The sequence below is a fragment of the Scaptodrosophila lebanonensis genome, unplaced genomic scaffold, assembly GCF_003285725.1.
Source record: "Scaptodrosophila lebanonensis strain 11010-0011.00,11010-0021.00 unplaced genomic scaffold, SlebRS2 tig00001415-arrow-pilon, whole genome shotgun sequence".
NCBI lineage: Eukaryota > Metazoa > Arthropoda > Insecta > Diptera > Drosophilidae > Scaptodrosophila > Scaptodrosophila lebanonensis.
This window is the reverse complement of record NW_022060742.1, coordinates 10,763,556-10,780,903: the sequence shown is the minus strand read 5'-3', so window position 1 is coordinate 10,780,903 and position 17,348 is coordinate 10,763,556. Positions and strand designations below refer to the sequence as shown.

General features: G+C 42.5%; 8 protein-coding genes across 9 annotated transcripts; 4 read left to right on the top strand and 4 right to left on the bottom strand.

The window, feature by feature from the left end:
- Nucleotides 1–181: 181 nt before the first annotated feature.
- On the bottom strand, nucleotides 182–2,877 carry LOC115632228. Its single transcript, XM_030529288.1, has 3 exons — nucleotides 2,499–2,877; nucleotides 2,012–2,439; nucleotides 182–1,802 (listed from the first exon to the last, which is right to left on the bottom strand). The coding sequence occupies exons 1-3, from the start codon at nucleotides 2,727–2,729 to the stop codon at nucleotides 317–319; spliced, it is 2,145 nt and encodes a 714-aa protein (XP_030385148.1). The 5' UTR covers nucleotides 2,730–2,877; the 3' UTR covers nucleotides 182–316.
- Nucleotides 2,878–3,279: 402 nt separating this feature from the next.
- On the bottom strand, nucleotides 3,280–5,862 carry LOC115633117 (dihydrolipoyl dehydrogenase, mitochondrial). Its single transcript, XM_030530506.1, has 5 exons — nucleotides 5,705–5,862; nucleotides 5,124–5,267; nucleotides 4,663–5,046; nucleotides 3,725–4,603; nucleotides 3,280–3,634 (listed from the first exon to the last, which is right to left on the bottom strand). Exons 1-5 carry the CDS (start codon nucleotides 5,744–5,746, stop codon nucleotides 3,569–3,571), a joined length of 1,515 nt encoding a protein of 504 aa, XP_030386366.1. The 5' UTR covers nucleotides 5,747–5,862; the 3' UTR covers nucleotides 3,280–3,568.
- Nucleotides 5,863–6,030: 168 nt separating this feature from the next.
- On the top strand, nucleotides 6,031–7,931 carry LOC115632512 (mediator of RNA polymerase II transcription subunit 19). Of its 2 annotated transcripts, none has more exons than XM_030529704.1 (3): nucleotides 6,031–6,725; nucleotides 6,790–6,904; nucleotides 6,965–7,931. In XM_030529704.1, the coding sequence occupies exons 1-3, from the start codon at nucleotides 6,288–6,290 to the stop codon at nucleotides 7,432–7,434; spliced, it is 1,023 nt and encodes a 340-aa protein (XP_030385564.1). In that variant the 5' UTR covers nucleotides 6,031–6,287; the 3' UTR covers nucleotides 7,435–7,931. The 2 variants fall into 2 exon arrangements, with proteins under 2 accessions (XP_030385564.1, XP_030385563.1); XM_030529703.1 differs by having other exon boundaries at nucleotides 6,953–7,931.
- Nucleotides 7,932–8,117: 186 nt separating this feature from the next.
- On the top strand, nucleotides 8,118–10,198 carry LOC115632256 (glycerol-3-phosphate phosphatase). Its single transcript, XM_030529329.1, has 2 exons — nucleotides 8,118–8,367; nucleotides 9,195–10,198. The coding sequence occupies exons 1-2, from the start codon at nucleotides 8,142–8,144 to the stop codon at nucleotides 10,043–10,045; spliced, it is 1,077 nt and encodes a 358-aa protein (XP_030385189.1). The 5' UTR covers nucleotides 8,118–8,141; the 3' UTR covers nucleotides 10,046–10,198.
- Nucleotides 10,199–10,290: 92 nt separating this feature from the next.
- Nucleotides 10,291–12,761, top strand: LOC115632257 (glycerol-3-phosphate phosphatase). The gene is made up of 3 exons (XM_030529330.1): nucleotides 10,291–10,471; nucleotides 11,754–12,435; nucleotides 12,494–12,761. Exons 1-3 carry the CDS (start codon nucleotides 10,375–10,377, stop codon nucleotides 12,666–12,668), a joined length of 954 nt encoding a protein of 317 aa, XP_030385190.1. The 5' UTR covers nucleotides 10,291–10,374; the 3' UTR covers nucleotides 12,669–12,761.
- Nucleotides 12,762–13,241: 480 nt separating this feature from the next.
- Nucleotides 13,242–14,144, bottom strand: LOC115632797. Its single transcript, XM_030530049.1, has 2 exons — nucleotides 13,701–14,144; nucleotides 13,242–13,640 (listed from the first exon to the last, which is right to left on the bottom strand). The coding sequence occupies exons 1-2, from the start codon at nucleotides 14,142–14,144 to the stop codon at nucleotides 13,311–13,313; spliced, it is 774 nt and encodes a 257-aa protein (XP_030385909.1). The 3' UTR covers nucleotides 13,242–13,310.
- Nucleotides 14,145–14,313: 169 nt separating this feature from the next.
- Nucleotides 14,314–15,765, top strand: LOC115632079. Its single transcript, XM_030529040.1, has 2 exons — nucleotides 14,314–14,363; nucleotides 14,426–15,765. Exon 2 carries the CDS (start codon nucleotides 14,427–14,429, stop codon nucleotides 15,714–15,716), a length of 1,290 nt encoding a protein of 429 aa, XP_030384900.1. The 5' UTR covers nucleotides 14,314–14,363; nucleotide 14,426; the 3' UTR covers nucleotides 15,717–15,765.
- Nucleotides 15,754–17,191, bottom strand: LOC115632081 (60S ribosomal protein L10a-2). Its single transcript, XM_030529041.1, has 3 exons — nucleotides 17,132–17,191; nucleotides 16,648–16,803; nucleotides 15,754–16,318 (listed from the first exon to the last, which is right to left on the bottom strand). The coding sequence occupies exons 1-3, from the start codon at nucleotides 17,134–17,136 to the stop codon at nucleotides 15,826–15,828; spliced, it is 654 nt and encodes a 217-aa protein (XP_030384901.1). The 5' UTR covers nucleotides 17,137–17,191; the 3' UTR covers nucleotides 15,754–15,825.
- Nucleotides 17,192–17,348: the final 157 nt, after the last annotated feature.

Genomic DNA, 17,348 nt, shown 5'->3' with positions numbered 1-17,348 from the left:
CCTTTGGTAAAAGCTGGCTGCGCCCTTGTTCAGCCCTTTTTTTTAAAAGATTTGGAGCTTTTTCTATGTGCCGTTTAGGAAATTATACCTAATAGCTTGTTCAAATGCTCGGTGTTGAAAAGAAGTTTTAACTTTCCCGTGTAGTACTTATGTATGTATGTATATAAAAACGAAAATTGGATTATTTTGCGCCGATTGTTTTATGTACTTTCGAAATGATCGACTACACATAATTATGTACAAGCAATTTAACAATTATATCTACGCAACGGTCTGTATTTTGTGGTTTTGGTGTTGATTGCAAGGGTCATATTTTTTAGTTCTCCGCCTTCTCTTTCATGCCAGCAGCCTCGCTGCATTCTTCCATATCGTCGGTGTCTTCGCGCGAATTCTCTTCCTCATCGGAGCCTATTTTACTGACGTCGGGAGCCGTCTTTTTGCTGCTGTTACTGCTGCTGCTGGCGTTGCTTGCTCCAATACTGCTACTAAGAGTTCGATTGACGCTGGGAGCGATGTTGCTGTTGTTAGCCTCAGTGGCGCGATTAACATTGACCATTTTGATCTTGGCAGTGGCGTTAGTATTAAGATTGGTATTGCTGCTTTTATAGGCCGCAATAGCGGCTTTATAAAAGGAACTATTGGCCAGGCTGCTAGCCATCTCCTGCTGCCTGGTGGCCGCATTCACGGCACTTGTAATTGCAGCCACAGCACTGGGATTAGCATTTTGGGAGCCACCGCCATATCCACCATATTTGGGAGTTGGAGCAGCCTGACCTGGTGCCGTGTTGTTAGTAATATGCGGCAGCTGCGTGAATCCCAGGCCGCCAGGTGATGGAGGCATGTTGCGCCGCATTGGCTTGCCCATGGGACCACGGAAGCCCATGCTTGGTACGTTCAAGGTATCCATTTTGAAGACATGCTTAGGCGGGCCACGTACGCGTTGCTTCTCCACACGCAGACTCTGGAACGGTACAACAGTAACGCGCGGCTTGGGCTTGACCATAACGCGCTGAGCCTCGAATGCTTCATTCACTACCGACTCGCCAGCATTACCACCCACTGCATTGGTGGACGTTCCTGGATCCGCACGCTGCTGTTCATAATGCGGCTGAGAGTGCGCATTCACATCAGGCGGTAGCACGCCTTTGGCCAATTGCTGGCTGGCCGTCAGCTTGCCAATCTCGGGCAGCAACGTCGGCACGCGTACCGGAGCTGGCAAATTGGCATTGGTGCCCAGACCCAGACGTTGCTTCACATCGCTCATCGTTTGCTGTGCCGTCTGACGCGCCTTCTCGGCACCGATTTCCAGCATATAGATCAACTCATTCCGCTTGGCCAGATGCATTTGAATTTGCTCGCGGATGGGCTGGAGGTGCGCAATAACCGCATCGGCCACGCGCTCCTTATAACGAGCCGTGTCCAGCTGCTTGGCCTCCTCAACAATCGACTTGATCGATTGTCCCGTCACCAGCGCATGGATATTGACTAGGTTACTGACTCCGGGACGCCCAGAAAGATTAAACGAGATATCCGAAGTGAAGTCTGTGACGGCCTTCTTAATCTTCTCGGCAATTACATCGGGCGCATCGTTTATGTTGATGGTGGCCTTGGGATTGTTCTCCGATTTGGACATTTTTTTAGAGGGATCGCGCAGGGAGAGCACACGTGAGGCTTCGTTCTGCTCGATAAGAGCCTGACAGACGGGAAATATTTCACCGTAACGCGAATTGAAGCTGCGAGACAGATGCTGAGCCAACTGGATATGCTGCAACTGATCGGCACCAACGGGAACGTGGGTGGCTCTGCAAATAAAGGGCATATATAAATATAATGATGATGAAGTTCAATAAAACTATTTACACTGCAAAAATGCAAATGAATTATAATAATAAATGGCTAACAATTCGTAGGTATTTATGTATACACAGTTAGATTAAGAAAACTCGATAAAATACTTTGTGATGCTGAAACATACTCATTTTTGACTTTAAAATTACATTTAGTTACTCACTTGTAAAGCATAATGTCCGCAGCCTGTAGGACAGGGTATACGTATAGACCCAAAGGCACATCGCGCAGTGTGCGAGACTTCTCCTTGAACTGCGGCAGTTGCGCCAATCGTGGCATCGTTGTCAATGAGCTCAGAATCCAATTAAACTCGCAGTGCTCGAGAACGGCGGACTGCACGAAAAGAGTTGTCTTCGCCGGATCAATGCCGCATGCCAACAATGTGGCGGCCATTTCGAAGATGTTTTCACGCAACACCGGCGGATTGTGAGGCATTGTAATTGAGTGAAGGTCGACTATACATATGGTAACATCGTCACGGGCGTTCTGCAACTGAGTCCAACGACGCACGGCGCCCAAATAGTTGCCCAGATGCAAGGCGCCAGTCGGCTGTATGCCACTGAATATTTTGCGTGGATAGCGGGATGGGGCCTAAGCGATACAAACAAGCATATTACATAAACCAAGTACACCCAATTGCGTCAACTTACCTCGGCTTCATTGCTGGCGGTCGAGGACTGCTGGCCTAGTCGCTGCTGCAGCTGTTGCTGTTGCAAATGAGCCGATCCGGTGACCTGAGCCGTGGCAGAAATACTGCCCGCACCACTACCCGGTACCGGTATGCGTTGAAACAAATTGGTGCCGTTTTTAAACATCCGCCTCGCCAGCGACATGGGTTGGCGTTTTAGACCGTGTGCATTTAACTTACCCGCTCGGAACATTGTGTAAGAGTGTGTTAATTTTGTACCATGTGTTTTGTTTTTTTGTAGTTAAATAAAGAGAAATATCACAGCGTTTAAATAATATAGAGCCGAAAAATCGAATATAAATCTGTTGAACAAATTTTGACAAGAATAACATCTGATTTGAAAGTGTTGCCAATGTGTTTAATTCGTTTAAAGACTATCCAAAATGTCTGGCAGCGCCTGCTTAGTCAGCTGACGTTTTGCACTATTCACCGACTCTTGACATTAAAGAGTATTGAGTGCTGACAAGTGCATTCTACAGTTGCTGAGTCACATGGCACCGGCGTGACATTCAAATGCTGACTTTCATAGAAACATCGGATCCACTCATCAGTTTTAGAAGCACTGCCTTTTTAAATTTTATGTGAAATATTAAATCGCGCTTCAAAATGCTTACCTAATATTTATTCAGAACTAAATTTAATATGTAATTGATAATTTAAAAAAAAATGTGTACAACTTTTGTAGCAAAGTTGTTTATATGATTGGATCAATGAGTTTAAATAAAACTTTTGACAAAAGTTAGTTCCATTTCGAGTTTTAAACAGCTTTATTCTAAACTTAATACATATTACATTCTCAGATAGCTGTATTGCAAAACGCCTTGCGCATATACCAATTATTATGTGAATTTGAATTTATATTCCAGATGTATCGTGATACAATTAGAACATTGAATTTGAGTGTTTTTCGTTTGTGTATTTATTTATATCCGTTAAATGTTCGTAGGGTTTTCCAGCCGTAAGTGCAAGAGAAGTGGGTTCTGGCAGCAAAGTGCTAGGATTGTTGTGGATGTTATCTGTTGGGGACGACACTTAGAAATTGATGGGCTTGCCAAAAGCTGCTGCCACATTGGCTTCGCGCAGAGCCTCAGCGCATGTCTATGAAGAAACAAATAAAAATAATTATAATTTTACACAAATACGTGATTATATGTATGTGATTTATATTAATCCCTTAATCCCACTTACCGGATGTGCATGGCAAACGCGTGCAATATCTTCGGCAGCCGCTCCATACTCCATGGCCAGCACAGCTTCATTGATCAGCTCACCAGCAACAGGTCCAATGATGTGTGTGCCCAGCACACGATCCGTTGCCTGGTCAGCGAGGACCTTCACAAAGCCGTCGGTATCATTGTTGGTCTTGGCGCGCGAGTTTGCCAGGAAGGGGAATTTGCCGACCTTGTAGGCAACTCCTTCTTGTTTGAGTGCCTCCTCAGATTTGCCAACCCACGCCACTTCGGGATGCGTATAAACCACACTAGGCACGCAATTGTAGTCGATATGAACATGACCGCCATTTATGCCCTCGATCGTTATTAAGCCTTCATCCTCGGCCTTGTGCGCCAGCATGGGACCGTGAATGCAATCGCCAATGGCATAGATATTGGGAACCACTGTCTGGAAGGTGGCATTGACGGGTATGCGACCACGATCGTCCTTGACAATGCCCACAGCTTCCAGACCGAGACCCTCAGTATAGGGACGACGTCCCACGCTGACTAGCAGAGCATCACATTGGATTTCCTCCTTTTCACCGGACTTGGCATTCTCTACGGACACGCTCACGGTGTCGCCGTTGCGCTGCGCAGCCATAACCTTGGTACCCAGCTTGAACTTAAGTCCTTGCTTTGTGAGCACCTTCTGGAAGGTCTTGGAGACCTCACCGTCAATGCCTACACCGCCGATGGTATCCATGAACTCAATGGCAGTAACCTCAGCGCCAAGACGCGACCATACCGATCCCAATTCCAGGCCAATGACGCCAGCGCCAATGACAACCATACGCTGTGGCACCTTCGCTAGCTTCAGAGCACCCGTGCTGCTCACAATGACCTCCTCGTCAATCTAAAAATGTAAAATTTCGATCAGAACATGTTATACGTTATGCTTCAGTCCAAACTTACTGTAATTCCGGGGAAGGGCGTCACTTCAGAGCCGGTGGCAATCAGAATGTTCTTGGCCTTTACCGTTTCTGTGGTGCCATCATTTTTCTTCACCTGCACCTCATTTGGGTTGACAATGCTGCCAAAGCCGGTTAGTTGTGTAACTTTGTTCTTTTTGAAGAGTTGCGCAATGCCGCCGGTTAGGGCCTTCACAGCATTCGTCTTCTGTCCCATCAGCTTTTCTAAATCGAGGGAGACGCTACCGACATTAATGCCACGACTGGCCAAATCACCAGAATGTGCCATGTGATAGTAGTGCGAGTTGTTTAGCAGCGCCTTCGAGGGTATGCAGCCCACATTAAGGCAAGTGCCGCCCAATGTGGCCTCCTTTTCCACGCTGACAGTCTGCAAAGTGTGCCCATTAAGTGGAATTACATTTGAATTACAGTTAATTAAGTGATTTTCCGGTCAAGTTCTCCCACCTTCATGCCCATTTGGGCCGCTTTTATAGCCGCCACATATCCACCGGGACCAGAGCCAATAACAACAATGTCCGCTTCATGTGTGGTGGAATAGCAGCGTGCGTTGAGGGCGCCTAATATAGCCGCATTGGTACGCAATGGCGTCTGAAAGCATACAAAAAAAAGACGGTTGAAAGAACACCAACTAACACAGTTTGAGAGCAATCAACAATATAGGGGCAGCTGCGGCATTTTTGGGCATTCTGCACACTCATTTAGATGACACGCTCTTAGCACGCACTTAACATCACAAAAATGAGTTGTGCCGAATATGTTTGTTTCTGTATCAGCTGATAATTGGTTTAATAAACGACCTTGACACTCGACAAGTTGCGATTAGCATTTAACATTAACAGTTTAGGCACCACCGGTAAATTATTTAGGCAACATTTTAGCCATCCGCAAAAATTTTGTGAGCGCGTGCTATTTATTCCGCTGCATAAATGCATTTAATGCGAAAGTTATGACCCAATTAGGTTACATTGCATAACCATCAAATAGGATTTCGTGCTGCTGCACAATGTTTTCTTAAACGTTCCTACCTTGGCCATGGCTTTAACAACAGTACGTAGCGTCAACTGCATATTTGTTTTTGTGTTGTTAACGTGTATTTGTCAAAACTTGAAAACTCGGCACGATTTTACGGTATTTCCTACTGAATTTTGACTAAACCACAACGGCTGGCCAGGAGGGCATAAATAGTGTGCAAATGGGGGTGTGCAAATTAACCAGTTGTGTTGTGGAGTTGCCACTTTGACATAAATCGATAGTCATGCACATTGCTATCGATAATGTATCGAGGGTGTAGCAGCACTAGCGTCTAGAGATCACAACAAATTGCATTTTGTATGGCAATAAATGTGCGAAAAGAAACAGTAAAAGGGCAAACTAATTGCCTGCAAATGCCTAAAAGTGTAACCAAGTGATTTAAATTTAAAAAGTACACTAAGTGACGTTTTATGCGTATGTTGGTGGGTTCGCTGGCCCGCTTCGAAAGTTGCTTCGCTCGCAACGTCGACTAGCCAAGGCAGCAGAGACCTTCTGGCCCTATTGCCTGCTGCTGTTGTTGTTGTTATCGTCGTCGTCGTTGTGTAGGTGTAGTTGTGAACTGGGTGCGTTGCCAATATGATGAACAACTACGGAAACATAATGATGGACTCGCCAAAGTCGTCGCCGCATGGTGGTCGATCTCCGGTGGTGGCACGTCAAGACTCGTCGGGTACCCTAAAGACGACCATATCGTTGGGAAAAACACCAACGATAATACAGACGGGACCGTTCTATTCGATGAAGGAACCACCAGCAAAGGCGGAACTGACCGGTGATAAGGATCTCATGACCGAATATGGCCTGCATCATACGCTGACCAAGTTCAAAGAGAAAAAGTTCAAGGAATCACTGGCATCGTTTTTGCCCAACATACCCGGCATCAATGACCTAATCACGCATCCCGTCGAGAATAGCACGTTGCGTAGCGTCATCGAGAAGCCGCCCATCGGAGGCAAAGAACTGTTGCCTTTAACTGCCGTGCAGTTGGCCGGCTTTCGTTTGCATCCAGGACCGGTAAGTTATTGGACGTGAACGCGCAGAACCATATTAACATTTCATATTTTCTGCCCACAATTAGCTGCCGGAACAGTATCGCACTACATATGCCACACCTGCGCGCAAACATAAGAACAAACATAAAAAGCACAAACACAAAGATGGCGTCACTATTGGACAGGAGTCAACGCTCTTGGGTGAGTCTTTTGAATGTCCGTGCTTGGAGCAGTGCTTGAGTTTAGCAGTTGATTTTACAGATTCCGCTGGCCTGGAAACTTACGAAAAGAAGCATAAAAAGCAAAAGCGTCACGAAGACGACAAAGAGCGCAAGAAACGCAAAAAGGAGAAGAAGCGCAAAAAGAAGAATCAAAGTCCCGAACCGGGCGCTGGCCTTGTGGGACTACCTGGAACCGGTCTTGGAGGTAGCACTGGTGGTGGCGGAGTCATGGGCGCCACTAGCCTAGGAGCACTGAGTGCTAGTACGGGTCTCGGCAATTTGGGTGCTGGTAGTGTGGGCGGCTTAGGAGCGGGTGTGGGCCTTAATAGTTTCCCTTCCTCGCTACAACAAATGCAACAGCAGATGCCGATGCAGCAGACAATGCTGCAGGGTGCCAGCAGTGGTGGGCTTTTGGGCTCCGTTTTAGGGACAGGCAGCAATGCGGGTGGTGCAGGCAGTGGCGGCGCAAGCGGCGGTGGTCCAGGCAGCTTACTAATGTCGCAATTCTAGGAGACAAACATCGGCCACAGGTGTTAGTTATAGACTTGGCTCATTACCTCTCACACTCAACCCATGCAACAACAGAAACGACAAAAACCAACAACAGGTGTCCTCAATGCACGCTCTAAATGCAATTTTCGATAATGCTTCATGTTTAGCTCTAAATTATTTAAGTGTAACATAGCTTAATTTTTAATTAGCAATCTTCTATATTCGTTTTAGTAATTTTTAGCACGCTAGCTTAACCAGATTTATTGAATGCAAATTATGGTACAAAATCCAAATATTTTTGGTTCAGTTCTTAAACGGCCCCTATACACACTCACTTTACCTTAACAGATCACCCCGAATGTATTTTTTATAGGTTTCATGCATAAATTTTTTTTGCAGTATTTTCTTTTGTTGCAATGGTTTGTTCTTCCAGCGCGTTTCTTAAATAGTTGAGATTCAAATGGTTTTTGAAAAACAAAAAAATTTTGAAATAATAGTAATAACCTTTTGTAAAATGCATTATTTATTACGTATGTATGAAAACAGAATTGTGTACTATAAGTAATTTTTAAGCATAAATCTAGTTTAATAAAAAAAAAGTACTAGTTATACATTCTGCTAAATAAATTTCTTAAAACATATCGATTTAAAATTGGCAGCGCCCATAAAAAGTGTTACCAATTGGCACGCAGCAAAAAGGTGGCAGGCACAATTACAAACAGCTGATGCTTTTGCCAAGATTTACGTTAAATAAATTATTAGTGAGATGCCTTAATCTGACAATGGCCGGGAGAAACAGTCAATTAACCCCTTCTAATCGGTCATCAAGCCAATCTCGCAGCAGCAATAGCAAACAATTTAAGCAAACCTGCACCCAGTTACTGGATTTGCCACCTGCCAAGGTGACCGAATGGCTGCAAAGCTTTGATGCCGTCATCTCTGATTGCGATGGTGAGTATGTGTGTGTATACCGGCAAATATGAATGAAATTTAACGAAAGGACAAGTGATAAAAATACAATAAGGTTATTGCGTAATGTTGATTATGAGGAGATGTATGCATAAATCCTTACATAAATTGTAATGTCTATATGTATATGCTATGCATGTTTGTAATGCGTCAACTCGCATGAACGACTAATTAACCCGTCATTGTTTAGTGGCGTGTGTACATATGTATGTATGTATATGTACTCGCACACATGTACATACATACAACGTATGCTCGTGAGCGCACAACTTTCAATGTCAAACTTGTTTATGCTCAGCCAGCCCGACCACTTGGTACCGCTACTTATGTATACGCATATTTATGAATTGCGTGCTAATTTAGTAGACTTTGTATCTACAGCTGTCTTTTTTTCATGTTCATTTCTTACTAGTCCTACAATAATAGCGAATAACTAATAAGCCCAATAAATAAATAGATGGTGTAAATGGATTGCTTTTGGAAAATAAAAAAAATTAATCATTTGACGGAAGAGCTATTTTTTCGTTCCTTATTACCAAAAGTGTAATCATAAGTTGTAAAGTTTGATGAACAAAATGTATTTCAAATCGGAATCAAAATATTACTTTGTAATAAGAAGAACTTTAATTTTAGTGACTAGTTTCTATATATTGCTCACAAACATACTCTATAAGTATAACTATGTTAAAATAATAAACCGATATTTTTCGGATTATACATAAATGTAGATCTATGTATATGCTCTTCAAATTCTTTATAACGTCAATATTCATACATATCTATATATTTTAAACGCTCTTTGGTTGCAGGCGTTCTTTGGGTGTATGGAAAGGCCATTGAAGGCTCTGTCGATGTCATGAACCAACTGAAATCTATGGGCAAAAGCATTTACTTTTGCACAAACAATTCAACGAAGACCCGTTCGGAACTTTTGGTCAAGGGCGTAGAGTTGGGCTTCAACATCGACCAGAACAGCATAATATCGACTGCGCATGCAACGGCTGCCTATTTAAAGCAGCGGAACTTCAACAAACGGGTCTATGTTATCGGTTCTACCGGCATTACCCAGGAACTGGATGCCGTGGGCATTAAGCACACCGATGTGGGCCCCGATCCCATGCCAGGCTCGTTAAATGAATTCATGACGCAGCATTTAAAACTCGATACGGACATTGGAGCCGTTGTGGTAGGATTCGATGAGCATTTTAGCTTTCCAAAAATGACGAAAGCGGCCACGTACCTGAACGATAAGAAATGTCTTTTCATTGCCACTAACACGGATGAGAGATTCCCGATGCCCACGCATGTGGTTCCCGGAAGCGGCAGCTTTGTACGTGCCATACAAACGTGTGCGGAACGCGAACCATTTATTATTGGCAAACCAAACCCAGCCATATGTGAGCAATTGATCCGTGCAAATAAAGTAAATCCGGCACGCACCCTAATGATTGGAGATCGTGCCAATACCGACATATTGTTGGGCTATAATTGCGGCTTCCAGACCCTGTTGGTCGGCTCGGGCATCCATCAGTTGAGCGATGTGGAACAGTGGAAAAAGAGCAACAATCCCGAAGATAAAAAGCTTATTCCGGATGTTTATCTTCCAAAATTGGGAGATTTACTGCCCGCCCTACTTACTGACAGGGCCAATATCTACTAAGTTGCAGGGATTAAATATTTGTATTTAAATGCACAGAGACGCTACCTGAATTAACAGAAACTTTCAAATAGACATGTATTTTATTTAGCAACCAATGTTATACAAACGTAACTAGTACAATTTGTATTAAAAAATAAAACCAATTTTAATTTACACTGACTGATCCTATTCATTCTCACATGCCCCACAAAAACATACATACATTTCGTTTGTAGCGCAGTGTGCGAGCGAGAGGGACAATACTTAGCCAATTTTGCCAGTATTTTGAGTTCAGTTGAGGCATAAACACTCAGTGGTTCGGATCGGTCGACACAGCGTCAATCATAACCATGTCCAAGGCGGGCGTCGTCAACTTGTTGGATTTGCCGCCACTGCAGGTGACCGGCTGGCTGCAAACATTTGATACGGTTATCTCGGACTGCGATGGTGAGTGTGTGTTTCCATGTGTGTGTGTGTGTGCATTGGTGAGGAATTTTTTCTGCGACACAGATGTGCTTGGTTCGGAGCTAGAGGTGGGATGAGCCATGTTTTTGATCGTGATCGTGTTCCGATATCGTGACTGTTCGCGTTTGACTCAAAAGGGCACAACAAATAAACCTAATTTATTCAACCTATTTTATTTGAGGAAATGTATTCTATTTTTAAAAAATTTAATTTTATAAATGATTTTGTTTCTACAAAACCAACCCCGTTCGATTATGCTTAACTTAGTAATTGAACCTTACATGCTGGAAATAATTTCTATTATTGTGATTATTTCCGATCGGTCAATTAAATTTGTATGTTTCTTATAAACTATTATGATGTACATACATACATAGGTTGTAAAAAATGCCAGCCAAATACAGTTTTGCCAATATCTATTCTATGTATTAAAAGTCGGTCTCTATAAAATGTTTGAAAATGTTACAAAATTTAATTGGATTATTTAAAAATAGAAGAAGTAGAACCGTTTTTATTACCTAAAGTATTCAAAGATAATTTAAAAATGAAATTAGAAAATGAATTATTTGTAATATTATTATTTAGTACAAGTCTATCATCTAAATATTCTGTATAAAAAATTAATCTACCGTTAAACATGCAAATTGTTTGGCCAGAAATTTGTGTTATTTTCCTAAAAAATGTTTGTTGTCAAAAAAAAACTATATTTTAGTTTAGAATTACAATTCGTTTTAATTGAAAAAAAAATATATATATATAATCATGACATATAAATTAATATTTTGATCTATTAAATTTGGAACTTAACCTTAACAAATAAAATGTTTACCAGTGTTATTCAATTTTATTGAAAAAGTTTTCAAATATTATAAATAATTGAAGCAACAATTGGGACAACGACAGCATTTCTTTGCAGGTTTGCTAAAATATTTCCCCGTTTAATATTATTATATACAGACCTATCATCTGAACATTCGAGAAAAAACGAACAAGTGAAAACTCTGGGTACAAAACATCCCATAAGTATTCAAATCATAGAATAGAAATAATTTTTTGAAATCTTAATTTGCATAATTTTTTTAATGTTAGATTATTTTACTCTTATTCAAATTAAAATATTTGGCAATAATTTTAAAAACATAAATATCTTAAAGATTTCATATACGTGTATATATGTATTAGGAATTTTTAAATATTGGTATTTCTCTATTATCTTAATAAATTTAAGTTAATTAGAATATTTTTTATTTTTAATATGCGCTAGCCACCTTGTGGCATGATGATGTGGCCATACCCGGGGCAGCTGATGTGCTGAATTTGTTGCAAAGACGGTTCGGCAAACGCGTCTATCTGATCACCAACAACGGCACCAAGACTCGGCAAGAAATCTTTGAGCGGAGTCAGCGACTAGGCTTTGAGCTGGCCAGTGAAGCGCAGATCATATCACCCACCTCCACAATTGTGAATTATCTGAGGCAGTCGGACAAGTTCGATGGGAAGAAACAGAGAGTTTATGTGGTGGGGAATGCGGCGATCGAGCGAGAGCTGTCAGGGGCTGGTATCGAGAGCTTTGGTGCTGGAAAACCAGAGCAGTTGGATATTAAGTGGCAGGATTTTGTGGAGCGTGAATTTTCGACGCCAACGGCTGCTGTTGATGTGGGCGCTGTAGTTGTAGGCTGGGATGAGCATTACAGTTATTGCAAAATGGCTCGGGCCTGTCACATCCTGACAGCCAACCCCGACTGTGCCTTCTTGACGACCAACAAGGATGCAGTGCACAAGTATCCAGCCTACCACATACCGGGGACGGGGGCTTTTGTGGCTGGCATCGAGGCATGTGCGGAGCGAGAAGCCCTCGAAATGGGCAAACCAAATCCATTAGTTCTGGAGCCCTTGTTGAAGGGGAGTGCTTTGGATGTGAAGCGCACGCTCATGGTTGGCGATTGGTGAGTATTTTTATACCTCAAACCCATCTGATATTTCTCTGACATCTCGCTTATATAGTCTCAAGATCGATGTGAGCTTTGCCAGAAACTGTGGCATGCAATCTTTGCTGGTGGGTACAGGAAGCTATCAACTGGAAACTTTGCATGCTTTGCAGGCAGACAGTAGTGCCAGTAATCCGTTAGTGCCAGATGTTTATCTGCCCAAATTGGGCGATTTGTTGCCTTATATATGATCAATTTAAATCAATTTTCCATTGCATTGTAATTCCATTTTTATGTATGGAAAATGTAACTCCAATATATACATCTAATCATTTTAATTAAAACGCTCAGTTCTCGTATTGCTATTAGAGATAATTGTGGGAGCCAAGTCTTTAAATAGTTAAGCATGATGGCAAACATTAAAACAAAGCAATATCTGCTGTAATTATAGTTGAGTTGTTCTAAGCTCCGAATTCAGAGAAAATAATAATTAAAAAAATGATTTGTTCATAAACCCAATATTTTCGAGCGCACCAAGGTGTATGCTTTACAAATTTAAAAATTTAGTTGAAAATTTTCGTTAAAACATTAAAAGCTTGCTCGATGGGAAAAAAAAGTTCCGAAGACGTTGCGGATACATTATAAAATATAAGATCCCTTTTCAGGACTTCTTCGTTTAAAGGTTGAAATAATAGTATTAAAAAGTTTCTTTATTCTTACATTTTTATAAATCGTTTTAAAAAGTGTAATTACGTACATAAACATGTTTCTAAACTATCGAATGTTAAAAATGATTTTGAATTATTAAAATCTTAAATGCCTAATTTAAAACAGTACAATGAGAATATGAATTAGAGTACCTAGTATGTTAAAACGTAAACAAAATAATTCTTTTAAAAATCCCGTTTAGCTAACACTTTAGCAATAGCCTTCCTGAGTTGCACAAATTTTTGCAGATAAGTTTTCAGAGCGATTAGGTCAGGGCGGTAGGGAGCCAGATTACCAGTGGCTGCAAAGGCCTGCTTTGCGCTTTGCAAACGGGCTTTAATGATATCGGGTTCGAGCAGTTGGGCAGCAGAGAGTTCCGCATCCGTTGAAACTATGGCCGAGAGCAGTGCAGCAATTTCTTTGCTAAAACCAAATTTTTGGTCAATTGGCTTATTGCTCTCCACGAGTATTGTGTGGGACAACCCTCTTGGCGTGTGGAGTGAAAAGGAATCCTCCTGCGGAAACAAGCGCGCGGCTAATTATTTGAGAACACAACTTAAATATCATCTATGTACCATTACAATTGTGTTGGTTACGTGACTTGTAACACTAAAATCCTTTTGTGGCACCAAAAGGATCTGTTCAGATAACTGATGTTCTTTAGCCGGCACTAATTCGTAGCCCTGTGGTACGCTTCGGAATCCGGGATGCAGGTCTAAAAGTTTCAGTTGATTTTTCGTACTCTCTTCCAATTTATAGGATTTAATGTTGGGTAGCACATCGCGTACAAATATGGTGCACAATTCAAGTGCTGTTGCATTACGGCATTCATCCAAATGATCGGCCGAAAACTCCTGCCATTCATTTATTTCCTGGATATTAAAAAGGCGACAGGACGTGGTTGCGTATTCGATGAGAGCCTTATAGAAGTGCGGCAATGACTCTACCCGTACTGGAGTAGAGGCATTTGGCTCGGCGATGTTAGCCACGAAAGTCGTAATATTTGTAGACGAGTCCATTTCGTCTGTTGCGAACTGACAATGCAATAAGATATAAATTCAAGTTCCCACCTTGCAACTAATTTAACATGGCTGGTAACTCTAAGCATTAAAGCTATCGAAAATATCATATTTATCGCGTTTGCCCTGGTAAGCATCAAATACTAGTAGTTCCTTTCATGAACTAATTCAGAACGTAACGACAGGTGTTTCGTTTCAGCCCTGGTCAAAAACAACTAAGTAAACATTTCCATACACCAGATGGACGAGGAACTGAAATTAATAAACAATGATTTACGCAGCATGTTAGCCAAGCTGTCAACAACGCCTGGAGCGGACTCTTTGGAGCAGCGCAAGGAGAAGATTGCTTTGCTCATAAAACTGCATGTGCAACACATTCAGCATATTGTGATTATGAAGAGGCGACGCTCGCAGCAAAGAGCACAACGTCGCCTCCGCATGCTACGCACATTTTTCATGCAACAAATGATGCAGCTACAGACCCAATACGTGCAAATGTTTACCTTGCTGCGGAAAAAACACTTGGCTCTTAGAGCAGCCGCTCCCACTCCTATGCGGATGGAGTTTCTAGAAGAGGCCATGCAGAATTATGATGACGATATGTTCCTGAACACATTTCACGTGACACGACCCACCTTTAAGTGGCTCTGCACAAAGCTTACCCCATCACTCAGTAAAGTTGGAGAACTGAAGAAAAGTCAATTTCCGATATCGCCGCAGAAGTGCATTGCTTTGGCCCTTTACTTTCTTGCCAGTGGAGAGCCCCTCTCGATGATATCTGAGCGTTGTGGCTTGATCAACAGGCGCATAATCAAGTGCATCAAGATATTCTGCACTGTCTTAGTAAGAGGTCTTGGAAGGTATTTGCAATTGCTGCCACAAACCGTTGAAGATTGTGATAATGTAGTGGCCGGTTTCCAAAGGGAAAGCAATATGCCGCCAGCTCTCGTTGGTATCTTGGGCGTTTGCATTGTAGAGAAGCGCCAGACCCCAGGCACGCTGCTTCGCATGGAGTATCTGCTCGATGATCGAATGAATTTTCGTGAGCTTCAGCTGAGCTCTGGTAGTAGAATGCCACCATCTCCTATGTACAGCCAGCCTCCCAATGCACTCACACGCCTGCCACGCCGTTGCATCAATGAGCATATGGTGTCACCTTTTGTGTTGGCGCCCCTCAACCAAAAGTTCCCGCTACGCCCATGGCTGCTACAGCGCTATCAGAACCCGTCAGCTCCATACGAATACCATTTCAACGAAGTGGCCGAGCACCTACACGAGCTCAGCGACTGTGCGCTCCATAGGTTGGCGTCTCGCTGGCGTTTCCTTAGCGAACCTTTGGATATCTGTTTTGGAACCGCCTTTACTGTAATTACAGGCGCCTGTGTGCTGCATAACATGCTGGAGGAAATGGGCGAGCCCCATATGCTAGAATGGGGAAACACCGTTGATGTGACCAGGATGAAACCAATGCCTTTCATCCCCCAAACGGATACCAGTGAAGAAGCTGAACAAGCGCGAGATGTCCGCGATTTTCTGGCACGCACCATTAGGTCGACCCCAACAGAAATATGATACGGCTTAAATATAATTTAAGAAATAAAATGCCAGGTTTTTTACATTTACATTATGTAAAAATGATTTTTATTGAACACATTAGTTTATAAAAACTTGCATCCAAATTTTAGTAAAGACGCTGAGGAGGGCCCATCGATGACTTGATGTGGAGGGACCTCACGTTTTGCCAGTTCTTCTTCAGCAGCGACACCAAGAAGTTGATAGACAAGCTGATGTTCTGGACAAGTTCGTCCTGCTTCATGCCAACGTGGCCGACAGCGACAGACAGGCACAAGACTTTCTTCATCTGGAACTTGATGGTCGACTTGACCTCCTCAATTTTGGCCATCATCGATTCCTGGTGGGACAACAAAGCAGGGAACTTGCCAGCCTTGTTAAGACCAGGGCCCAGCAGACGAGGTATCTGCTTGATGAGCGACTCGGAAGCCAAGAATGCATCATAGGACTTGGCCAGTTTCTTTACCAACTTCTTATTCTTGTTTAGCTTCTTCAGGGCTTCAGCATCCATGCATTCGACGTTGTTGGCATTCGCCTCGTCGCAATGCTGCTGATCGCCAAGAATGCACACCTTCATCTTGGGACGGGGGATGTGCTTCAATCTGCAAATTACATGAAACATTTTTTTTATTACATACAACTGGAAAATCTTCAGATTTTTTTCAAGCTACGTCATCACTTACGCTGCTCTCCCAGCGGAGTGCACGTGTAATAAGTACAAAATTTTAACCTAGGGCGGTTTCATTACTGAAACCTGCTCAATTTGATTTTAAGACCCTGAGTGCAGGTCCGCCAAGCTGTGCGAGCACAGGACTTGACTTCCTGACGCTGTAAACCTCACTGTATGTGCATGTACATGTATAAACGGGGCCATTAGGCTCACAAGCAATGCACATAAGCAAGCCCAGCGCAGGTATTTTAGCCAACGTACTTGACAGTGCCGGAGAAACGCTTGTCCTTTTGAGGATCGTAGTTCTTGAGGCCAATTTGAAGTTCCACGGTCTCCAGGAAACCGCGCTTCTTCTTCAACGAGTGCTCCAATATACCACTGACGCCCTCATAGAGAGTGTCACGGGAAACCTTCGACCTGCAATGCAAATAAGTTGATTAGTTTCTGGAATTATGTGCAGATAACCAGCAATAAATAATAATAGAACTGTATAAAATTGTGTAAGCGATTGCAACTTTCACACTAGTCACAAATTTAACACAACAATTAAATTTACTATTGCAATCTTTTCCAAACTGATGTGGACATTGAAGAGCTCCAAAAAGCTGGTTTTTAGATTGCCAAACCAAAAAATAAACAGCAATATGCACGGACCAGCATATTATTAACAAAAAATCAACATATTTAAAAACATTTCCCCTAAGATGCCCTAATATTTTTAAGATTTCATTTTGCACCAACTTACGCCATGTCTAGTCTTTATGCCGCGTGTGTAGCGAAAGAAAGAAAATGTGTGCAGCGATACAACTGGTAACATCGGGACATTCGATAACACGCAGCTACTCGATATTGTATTCATAAAGTTCTGCCATCTCGCTTCTACAGCCAGGCTTACTAAGTAAATGAAGATCTGGCAATACTTTCGTAATTTCATCAATAGCTGCGATTTATTAAATTGTGTT

What these genes read in the sequence shown, in the direction of transcription:
- LOC115632228 (XM_030529288.1), bottom strand. Translation starts at nt 2,729, where the DNA reads ATGTTCCGAGCGGGTAAGTTAAATGCACACGGTCTAAAACGCCAACCC. An exon ending in CCGCCAGCAATGAAGCCGAG is followed by an intron (nt 2,440 to 2,498) that starts GTAAGTTGACGC and finishes TGTATCGCTTAG; the next exon opens with GCCCCATCCCGCTATCCACG. An exon ending in GCGGACATTATGCTTTACAA is followed by an intron (nt 1,803 to 2,011) that starts GTGAGTAACTAA and finishes CTTTATTTGCAG; the next exon opens with AGCCACCCACGTTCCCGTTG.
- LOC115632256 (XM_030529329.1), top strand. Translation starts at nt 8,142, where the DNA reads ATGCTTTTGCCAAGATTTACGTTAAATAAATTATTAGTGAGATGCCTT. An exon ending in CGTCATCTCTGATTGCGATG is followed by an intron (nt 8,368 to 9,194) that starts GTGAGTATGTGT and finishes CTTTGGTTGCAG; the next exon opens with GCGTTCTTTGGGTGTATGGA.
- LOC115632797 (XM_030530049.1), bottom strand. Translation starts at nt 14,144, where the DNA reads ATGGACTCGTCTACAAATATTACGACTTTCGTGGCTAACATCGCCGAG. An exon ending in TAACCAACACAATTGTAATG is followed by an intron (nt 13,641 to 13,700) that starts GTACATAGATGA and finishes TTGTTTCCGCAG; the next exon opens with GAGGATTCCTTTTCACTCCA.
- LOC115632512 (XM_030529703.1), top strand. Translation starts at nt 6,288, where the DNA reads ATGATGAACAACTACGGAAACATAATGATGGACTCGCCAAAGTCGTCG. An exon ending in TTCGTTTGCATCCAGGACCG is followed by an intron (nt 6,726 to 6,789) that starts GTAAGTTATTGG and finishes GCCCACAATTAG; the next exon opens with CTGCCGGAACAGTATCGCAC. An exon ending in ACAGGAGTCAACGCTCTTGG is followed by an intron (nt 6,905 to 6,952) that starts GTGAGTCTTTTG and finishes TGAGTTTAGCAG; the next exon opens with TTGATTTTACAGATTCCGCT.
- LOC115632257 (XM_030529330.1), top strand. Translation starts at nt 10,375, where the DNA reads ATGTCCAAGGCGGGCGTCGTCAACTTGTTGGATTTGCCGCCACTGCAG. An exon ending in GGTTATCTCGGACTGCGATG is followed by an intron (nt 10,472 to 11,753) that starts GTGAGTGTGTGT and finishes AATATGCGCTAG; the next exon opens with CCACCTTGTGGCATGATGAT. An exon ending in ACGCTCATGGTTGGCGATTG is followed by an intron (nt 12,436 to 12,493) that starts GTGAGTATTTTT and finishes TCGCTTATATAG; the next exon opens with TCTCAAGATCGATGTGAGCT.
- LOC115632081 (XM_030529041.1), bottom strand. An exon ending in CGTTTCTCCGGCACTGTCAA is followed by an intron (nt 16,319 to 16,647) that starts GTACGTTGGCTA and finishes TGTAATTTGCAG; the next exon opens with ATTGAAGCACATCCCCCGTC.
- LOC115633117 (XM_030530506.1), bottom strand. Translation starts at nt 5,746, where the DNA reads ATGCAGTTGACGCTACGTACTGTTGTTAAAGCCATGGCCAAG. An exon ending in TTGTTAAAGCCATGGCCAAG is followed by an intron (nt 5,268 to 5,704) that starts GTAGGAACGTTT and finishes GTATGCTTTCAG; the next exon opens with ACGCCATTGCGTACCAATGC. An exon ending in GCGTTTGCCATGCACATCCG is followed by an intron (nt 3,635 to 3,724) that starts GTAAGTGGGATT and finishes GTTTCTTCATAG; the next exon opens with ACATGCGCTGAGGCTCTGCG.
- LOC115632079 (XM_030529040.1), top strand. Translation starts at nt 14,427, where the DNA reads ATGTTAGCCAAGCTGTCAACAACGCCTGGAGCGGACTCTTTGGAGCAG.